The 26,235-nt window shown below is 38.0% G+C and overlaps 2 protein-coding genes across 7 annotated transcripts; one reads left to right on the top strand and one right to left on the bottom strand.

Moving 5' to 3' along the window:
- Positions 1 to 113: 113 nt before the first annotated feature.
- On the bottom strand, positions 114 to 8,217 carry mus81 (MUS81 structure-specific endonuclease subunit). Of its 6 annotated transcripts, none has more exons than XM_028474829.1 (15): positions 8,007 to 8,217; positions 7,157 to 7,286; positions 7,002 to 7,090; positions 6,802 to 6,915; positions 5,886 to 5,966; positions 5,737 to 5,825; positions 4,053 to 4,250; positions 3,669 to 3,796; positions 3,456 to 3,562; positions 3,183 to 3,296; positions 2,082 to 2,177; positions 1,865 to 1,990; positions 1,532 to 1,635; positions 948 to 1,031; positions 114 to 341 (listed from the first exon to the last, which is right to left on the bottom strand). In XM_028474829.1, the coding sequence occupies exons 1-15, from the start codon at positions 8,145 to 8,147 to the stop codon at positions 275 to 277; spliced, it is 1,668 nt and encodes a 555-aa protein (XP_028330630.1). In that variant the 5' UTR covers positions 8,148 to 8,217; the 3' UTR covers positions 114 to 274. The 6 variants fall into 6 exon arrangements, with proteins under 6 accessions (XP_028330630.1, XP_028330631.1, XP_028330632.1 ...); XM_028474830.1 differs by having other exon boundaries at positions 6,802 to 6,912; XM_028474831.1 differs by lacking the exon at positions 8,007 to 8,217 and adding an exon at positions 7,841 to 8,004.
- Positions 8,097 to 26,094, top strand: txk (TXK tyrosine kinase). Its single transcript, XM_028474841.1, has 16 exons — positions 8,097 to 8,223; positions 9,850 to 9,930; positions 11,042 to 11,093; positions 13,522 to 13,588; positions 14,102 to 14,292; positions 16,210 to 16,269; positions 16,433 to 16,487; positions 18,129 to 18,208; positions 18,307 to 18,431; positions 20,402 to 20,476; positions 20,834 to 21,005; positions 23,382 to 23,598; positions 23,739 to 23,803; positions 25,093 to 25,211; positions 25,292 to 25,449; positions 25,529 to 26,094. Exons 2-16 carry the CDS (start codon positions 9,918 to 9,920, stop codon positions 25,634 to 25,636), a joined length of 1,557 nt encoding a protein of 518 aa, XP_028330642.1. The 5' UTR covers positions 8,097 to 8,223; positions 9,850 to 9,917; the 3' UTR covers positions 25,637 to 26,094.
- The last annotated feature ends 141 nt before the right edge of the window (positions 26,095 to 26,235 follow it).

Genomic DNA, 26,235 nt, shown 5'->3' with positions numbered 1-26,235 from the left:
ATTATGACTTTCTCAAAACTGAAATCTTGCAATTGTGACTGCATCTTAATTTTTCTTTTCTTAATCTCATAAGTATGATTTTTTTCTTTTTCATAAATCTCATATTTAAATATAAGATTTTTAATTTCATAACTGTTAATCTTAAATATAGCGGCCGATAGTTCTCATAGAGTCCATGTGACGTCAGCTGAGTTTTCAGGAACAAACTTTATTGTTGCTTCTCTAATAAATGAACGACTCAGTGAAAAGTATAAATAAACAGATAAACGTGGGGCTATGTCAGCGCTCCAGCTGTGCAGTAAAGCTGATAAACACTGCGACTCAGAGCTGGACCAAAGTTTCTGCAACAGAAACAAAGGAAAACAACAGTTTCAACCACTTACACAGGTGCACTGTAAAAAATGTTTTTATAAAAAGTGACAAACTTACATTTATAACTAGAAAAACATTATTAATTAGGGAACATTTTTTTTCAGTTTTGTATTTCATTAAATTGGCTAAAGTACATTTTAAATATACTAAAAGTATGACACAAAATATAGAATTTTTAAAACAGTTTAAACCAGGGAAAACATTTTTTTAGAAAGCATAGAGCTGACACGGGGGAAAATATATTTTGGATCACTATATTGTACAAACATATACGTATATTGTACAAACATACTTTTTGTACAATATGATTATATTGTTTGTACAATATAGTGATGTAAAATATATTTTTGTCTATGTGGCAGCTTTACGCTTCCGTACAACTTCAAGAAGAAAAAAAAAGTGTCCCAAAATTATCTGAAAATGATTAAATACATTTAAATGACTTAATATATATGATTTATGGTTTATGTAAAGAGATGACGCGGAAAAACAATTCCTGGGAGTTTTTCCTTTATTCCTTCTTTTAATTTGAAAGTCAAGAACAGATTAAGATTTTCGGTGGTGGTTTAACTCACCGGTGGAGTTTTCCGTATCTGATGGAGGAGAGAAGTTTCTCTTTCTCAGCTTCGCTCGAACACTGATCGTATGCCTGCAGCAGACTGAGGAAACAGAGGGTTAACACTACCCTCCAAAATAAAAGCCTGTTATCTGTGTTTAGTGCTCTACCCTCCAGAATAAAAGCCCATTACCTGTTTATGTTTAGTGCACTACCCTTTAAAATAAGTCTATTACATGTCTTTAGTGCTCTCCCCTCCAAAATAAAATCCTGTTCCCTGTGTTTAGTGCTCTCCCCTCCAAAATAAAAGCAAGTTATCTGTTTAGTGCTCTACCCTCCAAAATAAAATCCTATTACCTGTGTTTAGTGCTCTACCCTCCAAAATAAAAGCATGTTACCTGTATTTAGTGTTCTACCCTCCAAAATAAAAGTTTGTTACCCATGTATAGTGGTCTACCCTCCAAAATGAAAGCCTGTTACCTGGGTTTAGTGCTCTACCCTCCAAAATAAAAGCGTGTTACCTGTGTGGAGTGCTCTACCCTCCAAAATAAAAGCCTGTTACCTGTGTGGAGTGCTCTACCCTCCAAAATAAAAGCCTGTTACCTGTGTGGAGTGCCGTAATGTTCCAGTACGGCCGAGGCTTTGTCTCCGGACAAGCCGCTGATCTGCATCAACTGTCGCGCAAACACTTCCTTCACCGTCTGACACTGAAAACATAAACAATCGCCATAACAGGTTAGGACGTTTCCACGGCAACAGTAGCTGAAAGGCTGAAGAAGGCGGAGCTTCATTAAAACAACAAAAAAACTGGCGTAGAAGTCGTGCAATGAGTTTAGGATTCATAGATCAAATCGTCTGATTTATTTGCAGTCGACGTTCTTGTCAAAGGGGAAAGGGGCGGGGCTTTGTTATCAGGTTCATTTATTGGCCGCTCACCTTGTTCTTCACGGCGCCGTAGTTAAACTCTGCGAAGGACATCAGAGAGCAGCACACGTCTCCTGGAGTCTGAGGCCGCTCCACGTCGCCCTCTAGCTCCCGCGATCGACAGAAAAGTGTCCGCTTCTACCGCAGAACAAAACCAGTACAGCCCTGTTCCAATTAAAGTGGTTCACACCATGTTTGTTGGAGTCTCTGTGCGCCGTTGGGTTCTGACCTGGTAGAGTTCGGTGAGGTAACGGGTCATGATGGTGAGATACGCCGCCGACTCTCTCACATCCTGAACTCTTTTAACGAAGAAACCGTCGACCACCTGAGCACAAAAACAACAACAATAATAATAGTTAATCTTAGACTAGATTTATTATTAGAAGAGAAAAGTTGTCATTTTAAGTTTGAATATTCATCACCAGGTTGAGTTTTTAAAGGTTTTGTTGAAGTACTCGCGTTACTGTAATTGAGTTGCTTTTATGGGTACTTGTACTTTTTTGAGTATATTTATAAATCAGTCATTTTACTTGTACATTTTACTTGTACATTTTAAAAGAAGACATTTCTACACCAACCGTTACTAAGTAAATTATTAGTTTTGGTTTTAAAATGATCAACAAACATTATGACAATACAAAAAAATAAAATAACCAGAAAACAATCAAATGTATCACATCATAGCCGACCAATCAGATTAAATGTAATGCACTGCACCAAAACAGCATTGAATTCTGGTTATTTTTTCAGTTTTAGAGTTTATAAATATAACTGTACTTAGAGCCTGAGAATTTTTATTTTGAATTGAATTAATAGGTGTTTTATTTTTAAAATAATTGTACATTTTGACAAACCTTTTATTGTACACAGATGCTTTTGTGGAAAATAAATTAAGTTCCTATAAGCCTTTTCACACACTTGCTCTGGTTCAGTACTTCTGCATTAGGTCAAAGGTCAAGAGTGATGAAGTCACCATGGCTGTAGGAAGCAAGTCTGACTCAGATTTAGATTATTTAACCCGTTAGATCGTTGATTCCTTGAAATAGTTTTTGCGTAAACGTACTAATGGTCTCCGATGCATAAAGACCGACTTAGCTGCTAAAGCTGATGCTGCTAAAGCTGATGCTGCTAAAGCTAATGCTGCTAAAGCTGATGCTGCACACGAGCTAAAAATTCTGTTTTTTCCTGACTTTTCAAACAGTTTCAGCTGATGGCGTTACTCCAGTTCACTTATCGACCAGTACATCTTGTGCACTTCCTTCAAACTTGTAAATTGTATTAAAATAATACAATTTACAAGTATTATTTTGTACGGGGTGGAGGCTCTGACCTGTGTGTTGACCACAGCCTGCTGCAGCGTAGCTTCAGGTAAACTGAGGTGAGACGACCTAAACTCCTCCACCAGATACACCACACGGCTCAGACCGCAGCGCTTCAGACGGAACTGAACAGGAAACAACAAAACTATCAGCTACAACATATATATCCTACTTTACATCATTTAATAATTAATTAACAATGACATGTACCTTTTAGAATGAAATCTATAAACTTCTGCTCTTTTTAATTTAATTAAATTCTGTTTAGTAAATAATTGTCCCACTTTCTGCTCCCTGAATCGTCCGTCCACGATGCTGCTGCACAGGTCGTCCATCCTCTTCCTCTCCACGATGAAATCTAACACAAACTCCTTCCTCACAGCTCGCTGCCCTGACCCACAAATCCACACTTTATCAATAATATGTAATAATAAATATATAAAACAGTAATAAATTATAGGATCTAAATTACATATTTTATTGAAAAAATAACACACCTGTTGGAGGCGGGACTTTCTCCCGTGCGACCCATAGGAAGTCGCCAACATTCAACTTCCTGACGTCGAAAAGCACTTTGTTCCTCTGCAGCTCCGCAACAAGGGCCTGCTTACAGCCACTGCTCCCCCTACAGGCCAAGAATAGATATACTCATAGTATTTAATCAGTTAACAAAAATATCATTTTATAATTTAAATAACCAAGAGAGTCCAGTAAAATAAAGTGCACAGAGAATCTAATTTTCTCTGGATTAGAAAACCCCAGTGTCTATTGCTCTTTTACATTCAGCTGCTGAGGCACAGCATTACTACATACAGAAAAGGGCAGCTCCCTTGTCCTATATTACTATTATTATGATCATTAATATTATAACATTGTCCTACCCTGTGGTCTCGATGACGTCCACACACAGCAGGATCTCATAGTGACCAGGGAGGAGACATTCAGCAGGAGCAGCGACGTCACCTTCGTCTTCGTCACTGACCGTTAGATCCACCACATTATCCTCTTCATCCTCCTCCTCCTCCTGAGCTGCAGCCAATCGCTTTGCCAGAGCCAGACCTTCATCTGTCAGTGAGTAGCTGACAGCAAAATACATTAATAGATCGATAAATAAAAAAAATATCCAGAAATTGTATAGTTATATTTATATGTACTAGTTACATATAGAAAATTATAAGTGCAAAAAACAGAAAAGTAAAATTTAAATATGTTAACTTTTAAAAATATTAGAAAAATAAATACATGGAAAATCTCAAATTTTGGTAAAACACCTTAAAATAAGTATTCTGATTTTTAGGAAAAATACAGGCAAAATGCTAGAATTTTACGTGAAACTTCATGTATTAAATTTCAAATAAATTACCAAATAGAAATTGAAAAAAATGAAATAAATACAGAATCGAAAAATGTACGTAACATATTATTAACTATCTCGTTGTTTAAAATGTCATAAGGTTTCACAAAATTCCATAGAGGAAGAAATTAAAAATGCAGGAACGTTTTAAAGTGTTTGGATTTTAAGGAAAAAAATGGGCGAAACTGAAGGAAAAATATAATTTAAAAAGTTTATTACATTTATTTTATTTGTGTTTTGCTTGAAAAGAAAAAATGTAAATCATAAAATGCTATTTTTGCCATTTATTTTTAAATTTTCATGTATTAAGTATACTGTAAGTGTCGTTGAAATTACTTTGCACTTAAAGACATTAATAATTTTGTTTCAAAGGCTAAATATTTTTTGTTGAAAATTATTATAGTTTATACTGTAACAATGTTGTATTTTCTAAATGAGATGCATTTATTTAGCTATGAAGGGAAATTTTATTTATTTTGTGATACACCCTTATTATCGTGAGGTTTTAGTTTAGTATAAGAGGCTGTGAGACCTGCATTCACCTGGAAATGAGACTTTGACCGAGCAACCTGCAGCAGCGAGGCCAGCTTCACATGGTATTTTGAGATTATTGTTATGAATTGTTCTGTAAATGTGTAAGCTACTGTTCTAATTATTGTATGTCAATTTAGAATGCACAAGACTGTTGAGACTATCTGCCCAAGAACCTCCGAAGTGACAGGCGGCCACGAGGTAGTTCATTTTATTTAAGTACATGTGTTACCCGTGACCAAGTTATGTGTCTAAAGTTTGTATGTACTTCATGTCCTGTAGTTTTCACGGCGTTCATTCACCAAAGTAAAGCGCCCGTCTTTGAGAAGCCGTGCCTGTGTCGCCATTTCGGAGCGACAATGGGAAAATATTTGCATTTAAAATAAATTACTACTGTATATATAAATTAGAAAAAAGGAAAATAATTACAGTATCGAAAAATGTATGTTACATTTAATTTATTATCTTGTTTGAAAAAATTGCAAAAAGTTTCTCAAAATTCTATAGAATTTCTTTTTTTTTTTTTTAAACAAAGGAAAGTTTTAAAGTGTTTTGATTTTAAAGGGAGAAAAAATTAAATGTGAGGCCAAAACTTCAAATTAGTGTCAAAATAATAAATATTAGTCAATAAATGATTTAATAATATCAATACTTAATAATAAATTAGAATGATAAACTACCGAGCAGGGCTGTGAGTCTTCAGTAGAAGATTCTTCTGGATCAACGTGCTGACTGAAGACCAGGCCGTGTATTTACTGCCAGGGTCGGGCTGAAGAATGGGAGAGCATTAGTGTCACGCACACACACACGCACGCACGCACACACGTACCACAGAGAAGGACTTGTCACAGAACGGCTGCGCTGCCGTCTGAAGCTCCATCTTAAACATGAAGGCGTTCCCATCCTGGACCTACAGGAATAGCCGGAGAACATGGTTCTTTGAGAGGGTTCTGGCTGCAGACCTCCACTGTTATGACCCTACCTTGCAGACCTGCACTGTGAGGTCCCTTCCACTGTCAGGACCTGAGTCTTCTTCAAAATAAAAGTGACTGCACCGGACAGTACGGAACTTGTGAATACACTTTATTTCTTGTGGAATTATTTTATGTGTATAATGTTACTATGATTTATGTGTCTGCAGACCTCCACTGTGATGACCCGAAGCCTGTCAAAATAAAAGCGAGCGTACTGAACAACAAAACGAGATGAACACCTGTAAGGCTTCTCTATAATCGGCTATTTTTTTTAATAATCTCCCAAAAATCTTCATTATTTTTATTTAATTAGTTAAATGGAACAGCCATTTGGTTTGTTTTACAAACCTGATGAATAAAAACACATAAAAAAACCTGTTCAGACAGGCTTATGGATATATATATATATATATATATATATATATATATATATATATGGCTTTTTTGTTTTGTTATGTACAAATGTTAGAAATTGTATCCAGTCATTGTTTTTTACCTCTTTCGTTGTTCTTTGATTTGATGGTTTGATGGCGGGTTGCTAATGGCTTTGAGGTGCACACCATCATCTACCTTTATGTTCCTCACAGCAGAAGACTCAGGTCTCGACCATGGAGGGACCTCACAGTGCAGGTCTGCAGCCAGACTTCCTCAGTTTCTTTAGGAGGAAGAAGATGAACTTTTTTTGGACTGAGCAATCAGACCTGACACTGTTACGGTTCGACTGGCGATCGTGTTATCTTGTGACTGGTTTCCAAGGAGGAGTAATCGAACCTGGGACTTGCGGTGCAGAGCGAGCAGGACGGCGTAGCCCCCGGACCCTCGTTGAGGAACGTACTCCTTCTTCTTCTTCATTGTCTTTATGTGGTCGGCACCGTCCTTCCTCTGCTATGGTCAAAGGGGAGCTTGATGCTAATGCTAATGCTCATGTCTTTATTAATGACATGTTGATAGTGAATTAATGTTCTCCGTACCTTAGGGGGTGGAGCCGGAAGGATGCGAGCGTCATGGTGACGAGGAGAAGGCGGTCCTCTGGGAAGAGAGTGAATGGGAGCGTCTCCACCTGAAGAGAGAAGATGGTCACATGACCTGTTCACATACCCCCCCACACTACTCCCTCCTCCCTCACCGTTCTCTCTGTAGTATTTCTGAAGTTTCTGGTCCAGGATTTTACAGATTCCATCTCCAAAGTTCTGCAGGATTTTTGCCTCTTTGGCGTTTTTCAGTGGGAGAGGATATTTATTTAAAGAACTGATCGCCTGGAAAACACAACGGAAAAATACTAAAACATACCAAATGTATCAAAAAACAACAAAAATACACAAAATATCAACAAAAATGACAAAAAAAGACTCTAAAACACAATGACAACAAAATTAGAAAAATGTCAAACCAAAACATGACAACAAAATACACACAAATAAACAACAAAAACAGATAGAAAACAGTTAAAAAAATGTACATATATATATATAGTATAATTAATAAATAATATACTAATAATAGTATAATTTCCAAATTCAAACAAAAACACACAAAATAACAACATTTACGCAAAAACACAATGACAACAAAAACTGACAAAAGTAACTTTAAAACACAATAAAACACACACACGGGACTCAAGAAAACACAAAATAAGAGTATAATTTACGAATTGATGCAGAAACACCAAAATAACTACAAAAATGACTTCAAAACACACAAAAATAAGTATAAGTTAGAAACTGAAACAAAAACACGAATCAACAACAAAAACTAAAAGAATGAAATACAATGAAAAGACACAAACAAACGACATAAGAAAACTTACAAATAAAGCATCATTTACAAACTGAAACAAACACAGTAAAAACGCTTTGTTGTTTCCTGTGCTCTGATTGGTCATTATTATTCATAAATGTTGATCACGTGACTCTCAGATCATATCCAATCACGTGCTTCTCTGGTGTAGCGGACGTAGTGGTTGTGGTGTTTACCTTCTGGTAGGTGTAATGGATCTTGTGGTTCTTCTCTTTAGCTTCGTCCCGGAGCTCCGTGAGCCACTGCAGGAACAGCGGGTTCGGACAGGACGGCAGAACCCGTTTCCGACCCAACCGGACCGACTTAGAGGCGGGCATTCCTTCAAAACCGAACCGACAGGAGGAACCTTCGGTTTACCATCATTCGGCGGGAAACACGCACACAGGAAGTGACGTATGAAGGTTTTAGTTTTTTTTTAAAAACAGCTTTATTAACTTCAACACATCGGATTCTAAAATTAGCAATAGAATTTTAAAGCTAGAGCCAAAGTTAAACTAATACTTTTTATATACTTTAAGTCCTGTAATGCACAAGGAAAGATTTTAAAAGGAAAGTTTTTCTTCATTTATTTTTTATTTGTTGCCCCCGAAGCAAAACTACGACGACGTATTAGGGCCACATTAAAATAAAAATACAAATCTAGGCACTACGAGAATACAGTCATAATATTTTGAGAATGAAGTTATAGTAATTCAAGAATAAAGTTGTATATTAATGAGAATAAAATTGAAATACAAACAAGATCTTGTCTGTGTTTCGGTCACATGTGCGTTGTGGAGAATGTGGTACATACAGTGAGATTATATTTCTCTTTCAGTTTCACACATGACAAAATTACGATTTTATTAAGATACGACTTTATTCTCATACAATTACAACTTTATTCTCAAATAGTACAACTAATAAAGTTATTATTTTATTAAGATATGACTTCATTCTCCTAAAATTACGAATTTATTTTCAAAATAGTACAACTTTAATCTCGTAGTGCTCAGATTTCTATTAATTTTAATGTGGTCCTAATACGCGGTCGTACAAAGCATTTAAAAATATAATTAGGAATTGACACGCTCTGGTGGCTGAAGTTAGCGACTAAATCACAGGCTGTTGAAGGACTCCCACCCAAAAGTCCTTCTATCCTCAGGGTTTGTGTGTCTTTAACAGTCTGTGATTTACTCTCTAACTTCAGCCACCAGAGCATGTCAGTGCACTGTTTAAGGGCGAGTTAAGGTCCCTTAGGAGAGCTTTTCATCTCTGCTTCATTGTCTACTACCAAACCTCAAAGATGGAACAGTTACCCCTGTGGTTACAGATTTTTTTTTTGGGTCACAAATGTTTTTATCCTCTTTCTGTAAACAAAAGAGGTTTACATCAACAACTTTAACTTTTCCTGATTATTTAGATCAACCAAAAGCAGCACAAGTTGTCATTTTAACTGAAAAATTGCTTCATCCCAATAGAAAACAATGGGATGTTTACAGGCAGTGGGGCCGTGTGACATCATCAATCATGTGATTTCAAGATGGAGGAACACAGGCTCTAGAACTGTAAAGTAGTCCAATTTTTTAAAAGTAAATAGAATTAATATGGTGCATATTAATAATGTGTTTTGTTAGACATAGATCTACTAATAAGGACATTTCAAAGGTTTTAGGCCACATTTGTAAAAACAGTGGAGGATCTCTTTAATGTCACAAATGCAGTGCCACCCCCGGTGGACACATCAGGCATAACATGTCATTTTAATGAATATTTGCACATAATCTGGTTTGTTGTCTGGCACTCTGTACATCTGTGTGTGCGTGTGTGTGTGTGTGTGCATGCATGTGTGTGCGTTTCCTGGAGTGTTTTGAGACAGACGGAAGCTTTTGTGGTTTCATTTCCGTCATTCTTTCACTTCCTGTCGATCTCATTGTGTAGATGTTCTTCACTGAAACACTCGCTGATACGAGTCCTATAAATGATATATTTGAGGTATTTTTCATGATCTCCACCTCTGATTCTACATCTGTTACTCAGAATAAATCCTGGTGCTGAGCAGGAGATCAAAGAAGAAGAAGAAGAAGAAGAAGAAGAAAAGAAGAGCCATGATTCACTCCAGTAAGTACAACATCTCTGAAATAAGGAGAACCTAAAAAAACGGCTAAACTAGTCAGATTCAGATAGATGAGATGAGGTTAGGCTAAGATAAGTTGAGACAGGATATGAAGAGATGAGATGATCTAAGATGAGACCAGAAACCACAAAGAAAAGTTAAGATAACGATATCTGTCACCAGATGTTTTCAGGCTTATCGACCTAATGTAAACACATACTTCATAAAAATACGAGACAAGAGTTTTCAGCCTCAATATGTGCACGTTCACATGAAAGGGGTGGAGCTTACAGCGTCTGACCAATCAATGGAGAACCTAGCAGAGCGACCGTCTTCACAGGAGGAACAGCTTAATCCATTGGATGGGATATCCATCCAATGGATTAATATCATAAATAGTCTCACGGTTTTACACATTGACAGTCAGTTTATAAAGCCTGTGTATCGATTCGTATGCGCGGACGAGTGAAGTCACATATTCATTAATTAACTGAATATGACTTCACTCATCTGCGCATACGATCGAGACACAGGCTTCAGCTGATTATAGATCAGTCCATCAGATATAAATCTATATCTTTCCTAAATGATGTCATCAGTAAATGAAAGGATTGCATCAATGTTTAAATATTCTCTCTCCACAAAACTGCAACAGAAAAATATACATAATGACAGACATTTACAAAATGACAATAAACACACAAAACTACTACAAATATACACAAAAAAGATTCCAAAAACAAACATTGACAGCAAAATTACACGAAATGACTTTAAAAACACACAAAACTACAAAAATAAATACACAAAATGAGAAAAAAACGACACTAAACGACCACAAAACCACATGCTAAGTCACCAAAAAACACACAATACAAACTATGATTTAAGGGTGTTGTTTTTATTGTGTTATAGACATAGGTACATAGATGTGCTACTGCTCCACCTGTAAAAGACACACACACGCACACACACACACACACTTCCTGTCAAACAGCCCCAGTTAAACCACAGACAGACACAGTTTCTGCTCCAGGACCGCTGCACTCGTGTTACACATAGATCTATGACAGGTAGAAGCTCTCATAAGTAATGTGTGTGTTTCTCCTCCTACAGATCACTCCATGTACTCTATCTTCTGCTGCTGCTGCTGTGCTCTGCAGACCAGGTATGTTTATAAACCCAACCTGGCAACACACCTGTTGCTACGGAGGGGTGTTCCATAAAGGCGGGTTAACAAACTCTGAGTCTATCCATAAACTCTGGGTCAACATACCCCGCGATGGGAAACTCTGGGTATCTGATTCCATTACAGCTGGTATGAAGTGGGTCAATCAACCCTGAGTATGTAAACCTTGGGTTACTTACGTGCACACGCGCGACAAAAAGTCATCATCAATGGATCAGAGATTTAGTCGAGCTGCCATGGCAACCAAACTGAAAATAGTGATTTATTCACCGTAATGGGTGAAATAAGCCATTGTTTGATGAATATGAGCCTGTTCTAAAGGTGTGTTCAGTCTTCAGTGACTATAGTGGCTTAAATCACCAATAATTAGTCACACTTTTTGGTCACTTCATCACTTTATTGCTTCAGTGACGTGACGAGCGGAATGAATAAAATGTGTCTGAGGAGACGTGTCAGCATCATAGGATGTCTGCATAGAGAGTCCTCCTGTTACACTGGATATAAAGACAGTAAATGCCGCTTGATATCACATCATTTATATTGATTTTTAATGTAATATTATCACCAGAGTCATCTCAACGTCCTAAAAAATGTCATAAAAAAACACTGAAGCGGAACGCGAACCCGCAACTCGTCACTTACAAGTGCAGCGTCACAATTCACTGCGCCATCATACCATTATAGATGTGTGATCTATAGATTTAACTGTATAACAATATAAAACAACAATCGAGCCTTAAAAGTGGATGACGATCATCTCCTGCTTTATATTATCCACATGTTTGTATTCAGAGAACTTTACTACAGACGTCAGTAGATGTTTTAATGCAGATCAACCTCTCAGTGTCTTTCACTTAATGATCTACATCCACAATGTTAGAAAGAAAACTACCGTTTGCACAAAAAAAACAAAAAAAAAACCGTAAAGCAACACATTAGTAATGATGTGAACACATCTGTGGTGTGTGATGTTACTAATGTGTTTCAGAGAAAAGTGTTAAGGTTCATTAAAGTGTTCAGAAACGGTGTCCAGGTAGGCGGAGCCAGGTAGAAACCCAGGGTTTCTTTGATAAAAACCAGGTTTAGTTCACGGACAATGTTGCCCGGGTAACATACTCAGAGAAGAACATACCTCGCGTTTAGGAATGAGATACTCAGAGTTTCCCTCATTTGAGCCTGAACATTCTCAGAGTTTGAACATAACACGCTTTATGGAATACCACTCTGCAGAGCTTCACTGTTGATGTTGACTGGTTTATTTTTTATTTAGGTTCCTTTATGTGTTCATTATAAACAATTAGGTTAAATATAGAGATTGTCTTAAATGCAGAACATTTAAAGCTGGAGTTCTCAACCTAGGGTCGGGACCCCATTTTTTCATCACTTTTTCGGCCGGGCTTCCAGACTCAAAACGCCACTCACTTTGTTGTTGTTGTTGTTCTTCTTGTTGTTTACACTAGTTAAAATCACTACTCCTCTGTTATTCGTGAATAGATTGGGCTGAATTTTGGTTGTTATAATTTATGGATGTGTACGCATCAATGCTCGGATCCCGATTTTCGATTTGGGGCCCCAAAGGGGCTCAAAAAGAAGAAAAAAAACTAAATAGAGTTCTCATTTATTTGTGAATCAAATAAGGGGGCCCCATTTTTCAAATGACTACTCCTCCGTTAACGCTCGTTGAATCGAGCTGTAGTTTGACATGGATATTCTATGAGCGGTTGTCAAGAGCCTCTCGGAGACGTTTTTGAAAGGGGGAGGGGACGGGGGCCCCCTTTTCCCGGTAATTTTTAAATTTATCGGAACATAGTCGTTTATCGGAACATAGTCGTTTATCGGAACATAGTCGTGTGAGATATCGTTTCAAAGGCAATTCAACGTAGATTACGATTTTATGTCGCACAATTTCATTTGTTTTACTCGGTGGAACTGAGTCATTTCACTGAATTCTCGGTAACGTGGTACATGCTTTTTGTGATACTTCATCAGAACTTGCTTTTCCCATTTAACCACATTTTCCTTTTGTCATGCCCATTAATTGTTCCAATATTGACACTTTGAACCCTTTTTACCACTTTTTTTGTCCGTTTTTTGCCCACTCTAATTCGCATTTTTTAACCAATTTCTGTGGTTTTTAAAATCCAATTTCACCACCTTTTCCACCATTTTTGGTCACTTTTAACCTGTTTTATTTCTGATTAAAACATGGATTTCTATCTTTAAGATGACTATATACTATGGCCCAAATAATAACAAACTTCCTGGATAACAGTGGATATTATTCAGATAAATAGATAAATAAATGTGGTTATCACAGATTCATAGACCCACTGCTATAGAGTTCAGATATTTCGACCACACAGTTGTCCCTCCATGTGAACCCACCAGTCCATCCTGTTTGTTTCAGGGAGATTCACACCCACATGGAGCTGGAGGGCAGCGGCTCTCTGTGTTTCCAGGGGAAACCCCGACGGGTACGTTTCACTTCCTTTAGAAACTTTACAAAACATTTTTTTATTTACCATCACGCTTTTTCTTTTAACTCTAAACTTTTTGGGTTTTACTTAAATTTTTTTTAGTTTTTACTTTTTGCTTCTTGCTTTTTTTCTGCTATTTTTAAGTTCCCTTTTAACTTCACAAAACGTTTTGTTTTTTAAAAAACATATTTTTTGTTTAACTTTACACTTTCTTTTTTAACTCAAAACTTTTTAAAATTATTTTGCTTTTCTTTATTTTTTTGCTTTAAACTTCTTTCTGATTTTATTTTACTTTTGAAAAAAAAAAACCTTTTTAAAATAGGTTTTGCTGTTTTGAAACTTTATTTATTTTAAGTTTCTCTTTTATTGATAGTATTTTTGCTACTTCTTTTATCTCAATTATTGATAACTTTTCGCAATTTCTTTTAGCTTTTTTCTGCTTTTTTTCAATTTCCTTTCAACTTTTTTACCCTTTTTATTTCATTGTTATTGTTGGCGTCTGCATCCCAGGTGGAGAAGTCCAGGAGGGAGCTCCCTCTGCCCCCCCCTGAGGACGGGGAAGGTTTGGGGCTCCTCAGCGTGGTCGCCATGTACAACTTCAGCGCCAAGGAGGACACGGACCTGACGCTGCTGCAGGGAGAAGAATACACCATCTTACACAAACAGGACGAGTTCTGGTGGAGGGCCCAGGATAGAGAGGGGTGAATAACATAACATAGTGTAAAACACATTTCACTATTTCATTATCACAATTAAAGTTAGAAATGATAAAATTACATTTTAAGAATTTAAAGGTTACATTAATTTTTTTTTTTTAATCATTGGGATTTGAAAAAATCAATCATAATAAGTATTAATCATAGGTAAAGTTTGAGAATGTTGCCGGGGCATCAAAAGAAAAAAATAGAATTAAATATATAGACCGTCAACCACAATTTGTGTAACATACACAATAATGCAAAAAGGATTAGTAACATCAATTATTATGTTGACTACAAAAATTTGCGTTGACGCGTCGTTTAATGTTGTAAATTTGTGATGAAATCTTTCTGCTTCATTTTTGCTGCAGTACCATTAATGAACTGCTGGGTGCAGCATCGCTTCACCATTTACATTGTGAAGAAGAATTCCGCAAACAGAAGAAGACAATGCTCCCCGTGCCCCCGCAAACTCTGTGTATGGGTTAGAGTTGTACGAACAATCATAGTTCACATTTACATTGTTCGGTTTGCCCACCACAAAAATATGCGTCGTAACGTCCATCGTCCCAAATTTGGGTCAAAATCCATGTTCTGACTCATTCACTCTGTTAAGGGATTAAATGCTTCTCAAATACAGCAGCATATCACAAGTATCATATACCGTTTGAAAGTTTAGAATCTTCCGTTTTTAACCATATAAACCATTCTGAGACACAACCATTGCAGTAAACACAGTCGATTATTTTGTCAAACTTGGGGGAAAAAATGGTGACATAAACAAGCCAGCACTGAATCCATATATTCCATCAAATGTGGTCTTAAAATCTTCCTGGGACATTCAAAAATCCAATGAATCCCAGCACTTAGTCCAAAACACATTAAAACTACTGTAAAAAAAAATAAAATGTAACATCATATTTACAAGGAGAAAGCAGCTCCGCCCTGATTTATTTTTCTTTTTTCATTAAAAGTCCTCATTTTAGTTTAATGTTATACATTCATGCTATAATCTTTCCTCTTCATTTTTGCTGCAGTACCATACATGAACTGCTGGGTGCAGTGTCGCTTCAACATTTACATTGTGAAGAAGATTTGCGCGAACAGACGAAGAACCAAGTCACATGACTCGAGTGCCAAAAATAAATGTATTTCTAAAAGAAAAACAAATGAATTTATACGTATTTTGTACAGTCGCTGTGTTTTATGGTACTTAAAATATTTGTATATTATGTACATTATATTAAGAATTGTATTTTTTCGATTGAATTTGGGAAAACTGTAATGAAAAATGTTGACCACTGGGGGGGGGGCAATGCCCCTTTCCCCCGCTAAGGTTGCGTATGGTATTAATTACATGAATTTAAAACTTAAGCAGGATTAAATTATTTTAATGAAGAACACATTTAAAAAATATATAAATTTAGATATTATTAATAATTAAAAAAAAACCCACAAGCATTGAATAGAAATGCATTTACGTAATGTTAAACTACTAAAATGCCTTGATTATGGGCGTGGCTCCTCGAGTAGTTAAGACACGCCCAGTCACAGCAGCCCCGCCCCCACAGCACTACACTGTTCTACATGGAGCTGTCAATCAATGCTCACTGATGAAACCTAGTCCCTCCTCCCATCGTCTTTTATTGTAGGGGCGGGGCCAACATTGACAATAGTGACATCACTAATCAATCTCAGCCAATAGCAAAATGTAATTGTAATAGCAGCGTTTAACCCATAGAGGGCAGTCTTTCTGACATTTTACAACTAAAAATGCTCAATTTAAATACTTTGACTAAAATGTGAAGAGTGGGACTAAGATCAATAAACTACATTATTTTATACCTAATCATATATGGATTCAGCAGAAATAAGTGGTTTTAGGATGTACTTAACCTTTAACTTAAATTGTCTTTTTAGAAACAAAGGTTTTATTCCCAGCAACTACGTCATGGAGAGAAACAGAGTCGAGGCAAACTCGTGAGTATTCTCAGTTTTCTTTCTTGTCATTTATTTTACCACTTGTTCTACTTACTAACATGGCCTCATTTTTACAAACGTTTAAGAAAAGAAAAGCAGTTGGTATTCTTGATGACTCAGCGGTTTTGAGTGTTTTTTTTTTTTTTTTTTTTTTTTATTTAAGGTGGTACTGTGAGAACATGACCAGAACTGAAGCTGAACGGCTCCTCAGACAGCAGGTGGTTCTTCTTCATTCATACCTGATGTAATTACAGAATTCTCTCCAACCCTAAAGCTTGACTTTGTCTCAATCATCCAAACTGTCACAATAGTTGGGGGCTCGTCCGGGATCCAAATACAATATGTAATTACAGAACTCTCTCCTGGTCAGTTCCCTAAGCAGGCCAGATACCATCGTACACTGACAGCACTCACCAAGGTCTCTGTCTGAGGAGGCTCTGCTATGTTATGACTACCGCTATCAGCAACATCCATTACACTAAGAACACTGAACAGCAGCAGATTCACTGAGACACACACACTGAAAGGTTTTTAGACTGGTCTGTTCCCCAAAACCCTTTGACATGATAAACCCTGTGTCCGCATCTGACCAGCAACCCTAAAGCTGTACACCGTGTCATTCATCCAAACCACTACAACACTACCTGTGTCCAAAATTCAGTTTTCCTTTTGAGGTGTTAATGTTTTTTCTACTACTTCCTGCTTTATTTTTTTGTGTTTTCTGCTTGTGTTTTGCCCCTCTGTCTCGATATAATTTTACAATTTGTTGTTTTGTGCATTTTTCACGTCATTTTCTTTGTAGGTTTGTTGTAGTTTTTTATACCTTTGGTGTAAGTTTGTGTATTTTTGTTGCTGTCTTGTGTATTTTTGGTGTCGTTTAGGGTATTTTTGTTCCCATTTTGTGTTTTTTGTTGTTCTGGATATTTTTCTATTGTTTTGTGTATTTCTTTGTGTCATTTTGTATATTTTTGTTCCCATTTTGTGTTTTTTGTTGTTCTGAATATTTTTCTATTGTTTTGTGTATTTCTTTGTGTCATTTTGTATATTTTTATTCTCATTTTGTGTTTTTCTGTTGTTGATTTGGATATTTTTCTGTTCTTTTGTTATTCTTTGGATTGTGCTGTAGCCCTTCCAGTGTATGCCACCCCCCTGTCTTGTCAGACATGACCAATCGGCGCATTAACACAGCTTTTGTGTGTATTTTTTGTGTCATTGTGTTTATTTTTGTTGTTTTAGATGTTATTTTACAATTTGTTGTTTTGTGCATTTTTTGCATCATTCTGTAGGTTTGTTGTATTTTTTGTTGTACTGTATATATACTTTTGGTGTAATTTTGTGTATTTCTGTTGTCATTTTGTAATTTTTGTTGTTGGTTTAGATATTTTTCCGTTGTTTTGTGTATTTTTGTAGTCATCTTGGGTGTTTTCGAAGTCATTTAGTGCATTTAGTTTGGTGGCCACACATTAGGGTTGTTTATGGTCCATGTCTGGCGTAAGTGAGGAGAGACTCCTGTTTCCCCTCAGGTGTTTCTCATCTCCTGATTACATTATCTGTCCTATTTAAGGAGTGCTTAGTCGGCATGTGTAAGCTTTCTTGTTTGTCTTTGATGACGACTTGTTTCTTAGTGTTTGTCCCTCGTGAGTACTTTTCATCCTGGACAGAGTTCATTTTGTATTTTGGTTGGTTGTGTTATTCCTGTTTTCTGTCTGACTCTGAGTTCTTCATCGCCTCACCTTCCTGACATGTTCAAGCTAGCTAATGCTAGTCCACTACACAGATGTAACTAGTGTTTGTTTTTACAAATAAGTGATGGTTTCTTGTTAAAGTTGACATTTTTTTCTGTTCTTCTGGTGTTTCAGAACAAAGAAGGTGGTTTTGTGGTTCGAGATTCGAGTCAGAAAGGAATCTATACCGTGTCTGTTTACACAAAGACCCTGAGGTGATTCCTTCACAATAAGATACCAGACTAACTGAAAAACAGAGAAAGCTCTTTGGAGGCTAGTCTGACTTTTTTAATTTGATTTGGTCTGTGTTCAGCGCCGATGGAGACATTCGTCATTACCAGATCAAAATCAGTGATGGAGGTCAGTTTTTCTTGGCTGAGAAACACACCTTCAACACCATTGCAGAGGTCATCTGCTACCACGAACACAACGCAGCAGGTACGACACAAGTTTCCCACCAAAATATCCAGAAACCCTTTAGTTCGTTGTTGTTATTATCTCCCTGGAGCTATATTTACTAGTTGATGATTCCATCAAATTTTGAATCTAGCTACTTTGTACAGGTGACCTGTAACTTAAATAATGACCACCAAAAACGTCCAAGAGCACCTGGACCTAGTTGTCCGACCACCGGTCAATTTTTTTGTTGGTTGAAGCCATCATTGCACATATTTGTAATGAATATTTGCATAGTTGTAATCAATGAAGTGCAGTCAGGGTAGGCAAGGTAGGCAGTGCCTACCCAAGGGTAAATTGATATTTTGATTATTTGTTTTAGTCATAATATCATTATAAACTATTTATTTTTCTATTTTCCTACAGTACCTATAATTTTGAAAGTGTCAGCATTTTGTGCTTTTCATAGCCCAAATGACTATAAACATCGCTATTTCCTGGTACGGCAGAGACGCTGTCTCACTCCACTGTAAGGCAGGAGGAGGCCACACCCTCTCCCAAAGGCACGTTGCTGCTCTGCCTCTGGCCCCATAGCGTGTTTTTATGTTTTTGCACATGCACAGTCAGTTCCCCAAGATGAAAATCATTTATGTAAAAAGGCAGCTCTCTACAATGCTTGGTGCTATGCTAAATGCTATACGTAAGTTCACAGTGCATTAGTGAATTGATAAAGCGTGGCTGCTGCTACGTTCTCTAGCTAGTGGGCGGGATAACACTACAGGTAGGATGACAGCGCTCGAGACAATAAAGAAACTTTCTTTTGAGGAAAAAACAACAGCTTTTAAAAGATAGGAAACCGACATCTGAGTTACCAGACCTTTAGCAAAGGTCAGGTCAGAACATGTTTCATACCTTTCACAGTGAATGGAACAAATGGAAGGATTGGCTTTGTGGATGCTCCTCACTGAGGCTGTTCTGAGTTGTTGTTGTTGTCGTCATTTTCTCTGTGTTTCTGTGTTTCCAACACAAACAACGGATACGTTGCTGTGTCATGAGATATATCTTGTTGAGAATTGTTTATGTTTCTTTAATGGTGTTTTACGATGTCGATTTTGTTTAACGTTTGCCAGCAAAAAACATATGAAATAGTCATTATTGTTGACATTGGTGGTCTCAATTTGCAACGCCCTGTCTACCCAACCCTAGTGCTCATGGCACGTCACTGGTTGTAATTAATTCTCAGCAGTCGACTTTAAACAAAGAGTGAACTGCTCAAATACAGACTGAAAGTACTACAATTAATGAGGGACCGTCGGCGTCAAACTTTTAATGCTGGTGTTTCCAATGGCCTGGACATGACTTCATTTCCCTAATACATGTAAAGTTACGCACTCGATCGAGGTTCTCTGCTTCCTTCATTGCAGGTTGCTCCTGATGCCAAAGACATGTTAATCTATCTCAGTAGTTCTCAAACTTTTCAGCCCACGACCCCCAAAATAAAGGTTCTAGAGAGCGGGGACCCCCACTGTACCTGAAGGTGGTTGAACACAGACATGAACATTGAAGAACAGTCATGTGGAGACAGGACCATCTATAAGGGGGAATAAAGGGGAGAGATTTTTGGGGTCTATCCATAAAGTCAGTAAAATGATGGTCCATTGTTCTATTAATCTGTGATAACCGCATTTATTTATTCATCTGCATAAGTTTACTATTATTTGTACCATAGTATATAGACATCTTAAAGATGTAAATCATTGTTTTAATCAGAAATGAATTTAAAAGTGACCAAAAATGGTGGAAAAAGTGGTGAAATGGGATTTAAAAAACCATATAAATAAGAATGTTGGAGGTCATTCGGTTACATTATCCAGCTTTTGTCTGTAACTCTGGTAATACTCTCGACCATTGAAAGAATCCCATTCTTAGCAACCGTGAAATACAAAACAATGAATGGCCAACATTGTAGATACTGTATAGGTTGACGTTGAAAAGTTTTTGTGTGTTTGCAGGTCTGGTGACCAGACTCCGGTACGCAGTGGGACCGATGGAAAGGTGTGTTCCCGCCACTGCGGGATTCAGTTCAGGTACACACATATCTTTACCTGCCTTTGTCAATGTTTAAACTATATTGAAGTGGCAGGTATTTGGTGAAAAACAGCAAAGTAACAATCACCCCAACATTCATTGAAATACGGGATGGTTGTAAAGCCTTACCATGTTGTTGAATGATAATAGTCTCTGAAAGACCACTGATGGCTTTACAAATAGATTACAGTAGTTTAAAATCAATCCTAAAGTTCATGAGAAGTAAGACTAAGGATAATAAAATGGGAGTATCATGTCCACCCTTGGATGTGTTTAACAGAAATCTAGCAACTGCGTTTTAAATGAGTTAAAGGACTCAGGACGACAGTAATAAAACACTGTTTTCTGTTCTACAGAGAAGTGGGAGATCAACCCCACTGAGCTGACCTTCATGAAGGAACTGGGAAGTGGGCAGTTCGGAGTGGTGAAACTGGGAAAGTGGAGGGAAGAACACAAAGTGGCCATCAAGGCCATTAGAGAAGGCGCCATGTGCGAGGAGGACTTCTACGAGGAGGCCCGAGTCATGATGTAAGGCTCACCTTCTCTCAGCTTGACGTCTGTTTTCTATCAGTCCATTTGGTGAAAGGTTGTGGGACTGTAAAGGTGCATTCACACCAATGGATCCTAGAGTGGTTAAAGCAGAACTAAGGAACTTTTTCACCTTAATAAATCCTTCTCATAGTCCCTGTGAGAGTAATACAAGTGTTTATGGGGTGATTGGGGGTCTTTAATCCCACCCTGCTTTCTCTGGCCAGAAAACCACACTTGCAACTTTCTCTTCCTCCGACCTGGTGGCAGACGTACTGCTTTACGGCAGCCCGATACAAAATAATACAAGATCATGACCAGCCCCATGGCTGCACAGGGTTGTCAACAAATTCACTTTTCACAAACTTATATCATGGTGTAACCAGCAAAAAAAGGCGGAGAAGACCTTTCCCAGAGGAACAGAGCAACTCCATGCAATGACAGCTCAGCAGCAACACACAGCAATCATGTACCGTCATCAGGCAGCACACACACAAATATCTATCTATCTATCTATCCATTTTTAGAGCTGCTTTGTCAGCACACAAACAAACACATCACATATTTCCACACTCCCTTCCGTATTACTCCCACATCATTAATTTATTTCACTTGTCTCTCTTCCTCATACTGTTCACATGGTCACATGGGACTATATGTGTGAAAGCACCCTTAGTGTCACTGTTGTATTAGAATTTTTCAGTGATCGGTTGCTACTGTCTTGGGAGAGCAAAGGTGTGCATGTAGCTGTGGGGTGGGGCAGGCGGCGGTGGGTGCAGAGTTTTTACGACAGTGACATAACCAAAAGGGACCTTTAGGGGGAGTGCTAAGCCTAAGTTACTTAGTTCTGCTTTAAAACGTTCTAAGATTCATTAGCTCTGATAGTCCTCGTTTGGTCAGTGTGAACACGCAGACGGTCTAGAGTGGATCAAACAGAAGAATTCTAGAGCTATTGTTTCTGTCGTTCTTGAAGGGTTTCCAATCAAAGTCTAGATTGTGCTGACGTGGGGACGTATTGATCATTTCCTGTTTACGCTCTACCGCTGCTTGCAGCACTCTTCTACTGTGTTCTGCTAACGCTAATCAAACTTGTTGTCATTGATATTTTAGGCTTGAAAACACTTGTTTTAATTTTTTATCGTACAGTTAAACGTACGAAGGTTAAGTAAAAAGCAATCTCGCCTCTTATAGGCAGTGTAATCTCCTTTAAACTTCCTTTTGTCCTTAGCTTAGCTTAAATTTAGCACCTATGGCTTCTCTCTCCTCCCCTCCGCTCTCCTGCCCGGTGTGTCACATGTTTAGTTACTCCTCGTCCTCCTTTAGGGACAATGGTAGTTGCATAAAGTGTAGCGTACTGTTAGATATGGAGGCGAGGATCAACAATCTGGAGAAGCGGTAACGCACCCCTGATACCAAAACCGAAGCTAGCAAGCAGGACCTAGCCGGTGCGGACCGTGCTAGCTCTAGCTTAGCTTCCCCCCGGCCAGCAATGATTGGGTTACTGTCCATGGTAAGCATAGTCGAAGGTCAAAAAGGCGCTCGGGACACCACCATGTTCACGTCTCAAACAGGTTCTCCCCCCTCCGTGAGGACAACACACTCACCGGGGAACAAACTCTGATAATTGGCGACTCCATAGTGAGAAACGTGAAGCTAGCGAAGTCAGCGGGCATCGTGAGGTGTATCCCAGGGGCCAGAGCGGGCGACATAGAATCAAATCTAAAGTTGCTGGCAAAGAGTAACCGTAAGTTTGATAGGATAGTCCTCCATGTCGGCACTAATGACTCCCGACGTCGTCAGTCGGAAGCAACCAAAGTGAACATTGAATCAGTTTGTGCTTATACTAAAACAATGTCGGACTCCGTAATTTTCTCTGGTCCCTTACCAAATCTGACCAGTGATGACATGTATAGCCGCATGTCATCATTTAACCGCTGGCTATCGAGGTGGTGTCCAGAAAACGAGGTGGGCTTCATTGATAATTGGAGATCCTTCTGGGATCCTTCTAGCCTCTCTGCATTGGCTTCCCATAAAATATAGAATAGAATTCAAGATTCTTCTTCTTACTTATAAAGCCCTAAATGAACAGGCACCAGTTTATCTCAAGGGGCTTTAAACCCCCAAAAAGCCTGACAACTTGTTGCTGCTGGGGGGGAATGAGGACAATGTAACTGTTCGTTGTTAATATAATGTCAGAGAATAAAGTGTTACCAGACAGTACAAACTTTGGGGTATTGAAAGAAAGTTCTAGGGTCAGCATCAAGCATCTTGCCCGATAGGCAGATGATCTGCTCAGGAAAAAACCCTCACAACACCAATCTTTGCCTAGAATACCATAGTCCTTTGTTGGCGGTGATGGAGATTTTCTAATTCCAGGAGGCTTTGCCACCCGAAGCTGGTGCAGCTGTACGGTGTCTGCCTGCAGCAGCGCCCCCTGTTGATTGTGGCGGAGTTCATGGAAAACGGTTGTCTGTTGAACTTCCTGAGGCAGAAGAGCGGAACGCTGACCGATGCCTGGTTGATATCCGTGTGTCAGGACGTCTGCGAGGGGATGGAATACTTGGAAGAACATCAGTTCATCCACAGAGACCTGGTGAGACTTGGCTGGAAACCAAAGTCTGTCTCAACTTTATTACACATTTAAAGTATTATAATTACAACACTTTTTTCCCAGGATAGTTTAGATTGTGTTCTGCTGTAAGTTGATGTCTTTTTGGTTGTTTTCCTCCCTAGGCAGCCAGAAACTGTCTGGTTAATGAGCACAATGTGGTGAAAGTCAGTGACTTTGGAATGACCAGGTTTGAGTTCTCTTTTCCTTTTGAAACTAGATGTGAAAGAGCATTTTTTTTAGTGAAGGAGAAGCAGGACCATGTTTAGGCTAAATGCTAAACACCAAACACTTCCTGAGACTCCCAGTGCCATTAATTACCATTGACATGGACACTTAGCAAGTTGGTAGATAGCCATTGAAACGTTATACTTGGTGTATTTCTTGCTATCTGTTGCTAAATGGGGTCTTGTGTCTAATTTAGGATGTGATTTTTATCCCATTCAAAACTGAAACAAATAGAAGACTAGAAATGTTCCCTCAGGCAGTGGTTCTCAACCTTGGGATCGCGGTCCACAGATGCCTTCAAGAAACTAAGAATATTTTTTTGAACAATTTAAGCCCATTTTTTCTTATTTTTACCCTTTTTCAATAACTACACCAAACTTGCCATATTTAATTTAATCACTATTTCTTGCCATATTTTTGCTCCTTCTAGTGCATTTTAGCTACATTACTCCCATTTTTGACACTTCTCCATTTCATTTCAATTATTTTTTTACACGTTATCCACTGTTGAGACATTTTCAGCACTTATAAACCCTTTCCACCACTTTTCCACCTAATGTCACATTGTTGACCCATTATTGTCACTTTTAACCTCCTTCCACCATATTTTATGATTTTTTTTTTGCCAATTAACCACATTCACCATTTGTCATACCCATTATTTGCCAGTTTAAATTATTTGTCCTAATATTGACACTTTGAATCCTTTTTATCACTTTTTCTGTCTAATTTGCAACTTTTAACTGATTTCTGTGGTTTCACCACATTCTCCATCATTTTTGGTCACTTTTAACCCATTATGGGGTTTAAAACAATAATTTACATCTTTAAGTTAACTATATACTATGGCACAAATAATAGTAAATGTTCCTGGATAACAGTGAATGTTATTCATATAAATAAATAAATGTGGTTATCACAGATTCATAGAACAATGGACCATCATTTTACTGACTTTATGGATGGACCCCAAAAATCTCTCCCCTTTATTCCCCCTCATAGATGGCCTTGTTCTAGAATGACTGTTCTAGAATGTTCATGTTTGTGTTCAACCACTTTCAGCTACAGTGGGGGTCCCCGCTCTCTGAGACCTTTATTTTGGGGTTTGAAAAGGTTGAGAACCACTGCTTTAAGGGATTCCAAAAAGTTCCCGAAAGCCACTTATTCTTTATTTTCAAGGTTCAATTGAAAACCCAGAAGCAGCTTTTAATTTGACTCCACTCCGAGAATAAATAATGTTGATACTTCCAGATATGTTTTGGACAACCAGTACACCAGTTCGAGTGGAGCCAAGTTCCCAGTAAAGTGGTCTCCTCCAGAAGTTCTTCACTACAGCAAATACAGCAGCAAGTCCGACATCTGGTCTTTCGGTAAAAAGGGGGTTGCACGTCTCAGTTACCGTGTGAGTATTCTACTTAAGTCATAACCATGTTGGTTGGTGGCTGTGCAGGTGTAGTGATGTGGGAGGTCTACTCTGAGGGTCGGACCCCGTTTGAAAACCGCTCCAACGTGGAGGTGGTGACCGACATCACCAGAGGTATCCGCCTGTATCGGCCACATCGCGCCTCCCCATCACTGTACGCTGTCATGTACCGCTGCTGGCATGAGGTTAGGTAGCCCCACCCCCGAAAACATACATCTGATATATGAACTCCAATCCCCATAATCCCCTCTGTTCTCCTTCTAGAAGCCCCAGGGTCGGCCGCCTTTCTCTGAGCTCCTTCAGGAAATCAAGAAAATGGCAGAAAATCCAGATCATCACAACAAAGATATGACCGTCAAACCCTACACCTAATAATTACTTTTGCTCCAGTTTTGATTTATGTGTATTTCTATTCTTTAGATATGGATATATATGTACATACAGTATATACAGGGTGTTTCAATGCCATTTTTATACAAAGTTTGTACTTTTTACTATATACTGCACTGGTATAGGACACAGTATTTATATGTAAATATAGTGTTTTTGAAATAAAGGTAGGAATTTTTAGTCAAATATGTTTAAGATCAACAAAGTAAAGAATTCTGTTGAATTAATACAGAATGATTGGTGTTTTTTTAATAACCAACTTGAACATCATGCAGAATGGACTAAATGGAACATGTAATAAGGCAGGGATGGGCCACTCTATCACAGCGAGGGCCACAAACTGATTCAAGGGCCACAATATCAACATTTGTGTCAGAATAAATTATAATAATGACCAATCAGAGCATTAACATAGGTGGAGAAAAGGGTTTTCTCTTATTTATTTAATTAGTTTTTGTCTTTGTTGGGTTTTGATGTTTTGTCAGTTTTTAGTCATTTTGTGTATTTTTTGAGTCATGAGTGTTTTTCTTATTTTTTATGTTCTTGAAAGTTTGTGTATTTTTCTGTTTTTTTTTTTTGTT

Source organism: Gouania willdenowi, chromosome 18, assembly GCF_900634775.1.
Source record: "Gouania willdenowi chromosome 18, fGouWil2.1, whole genome shotgun sequence".
Classification (NCBI taxonomy): domain Eukaryota; kingdom Metazoa; phylum Chordata; class Actinopteri; order Blenniiformes; family Gobiesocidae; genus Gouania; species Gouania willdenowi.
This window is presented reverse-complemented; position numbering and strand designations above follow the sequence as displayed.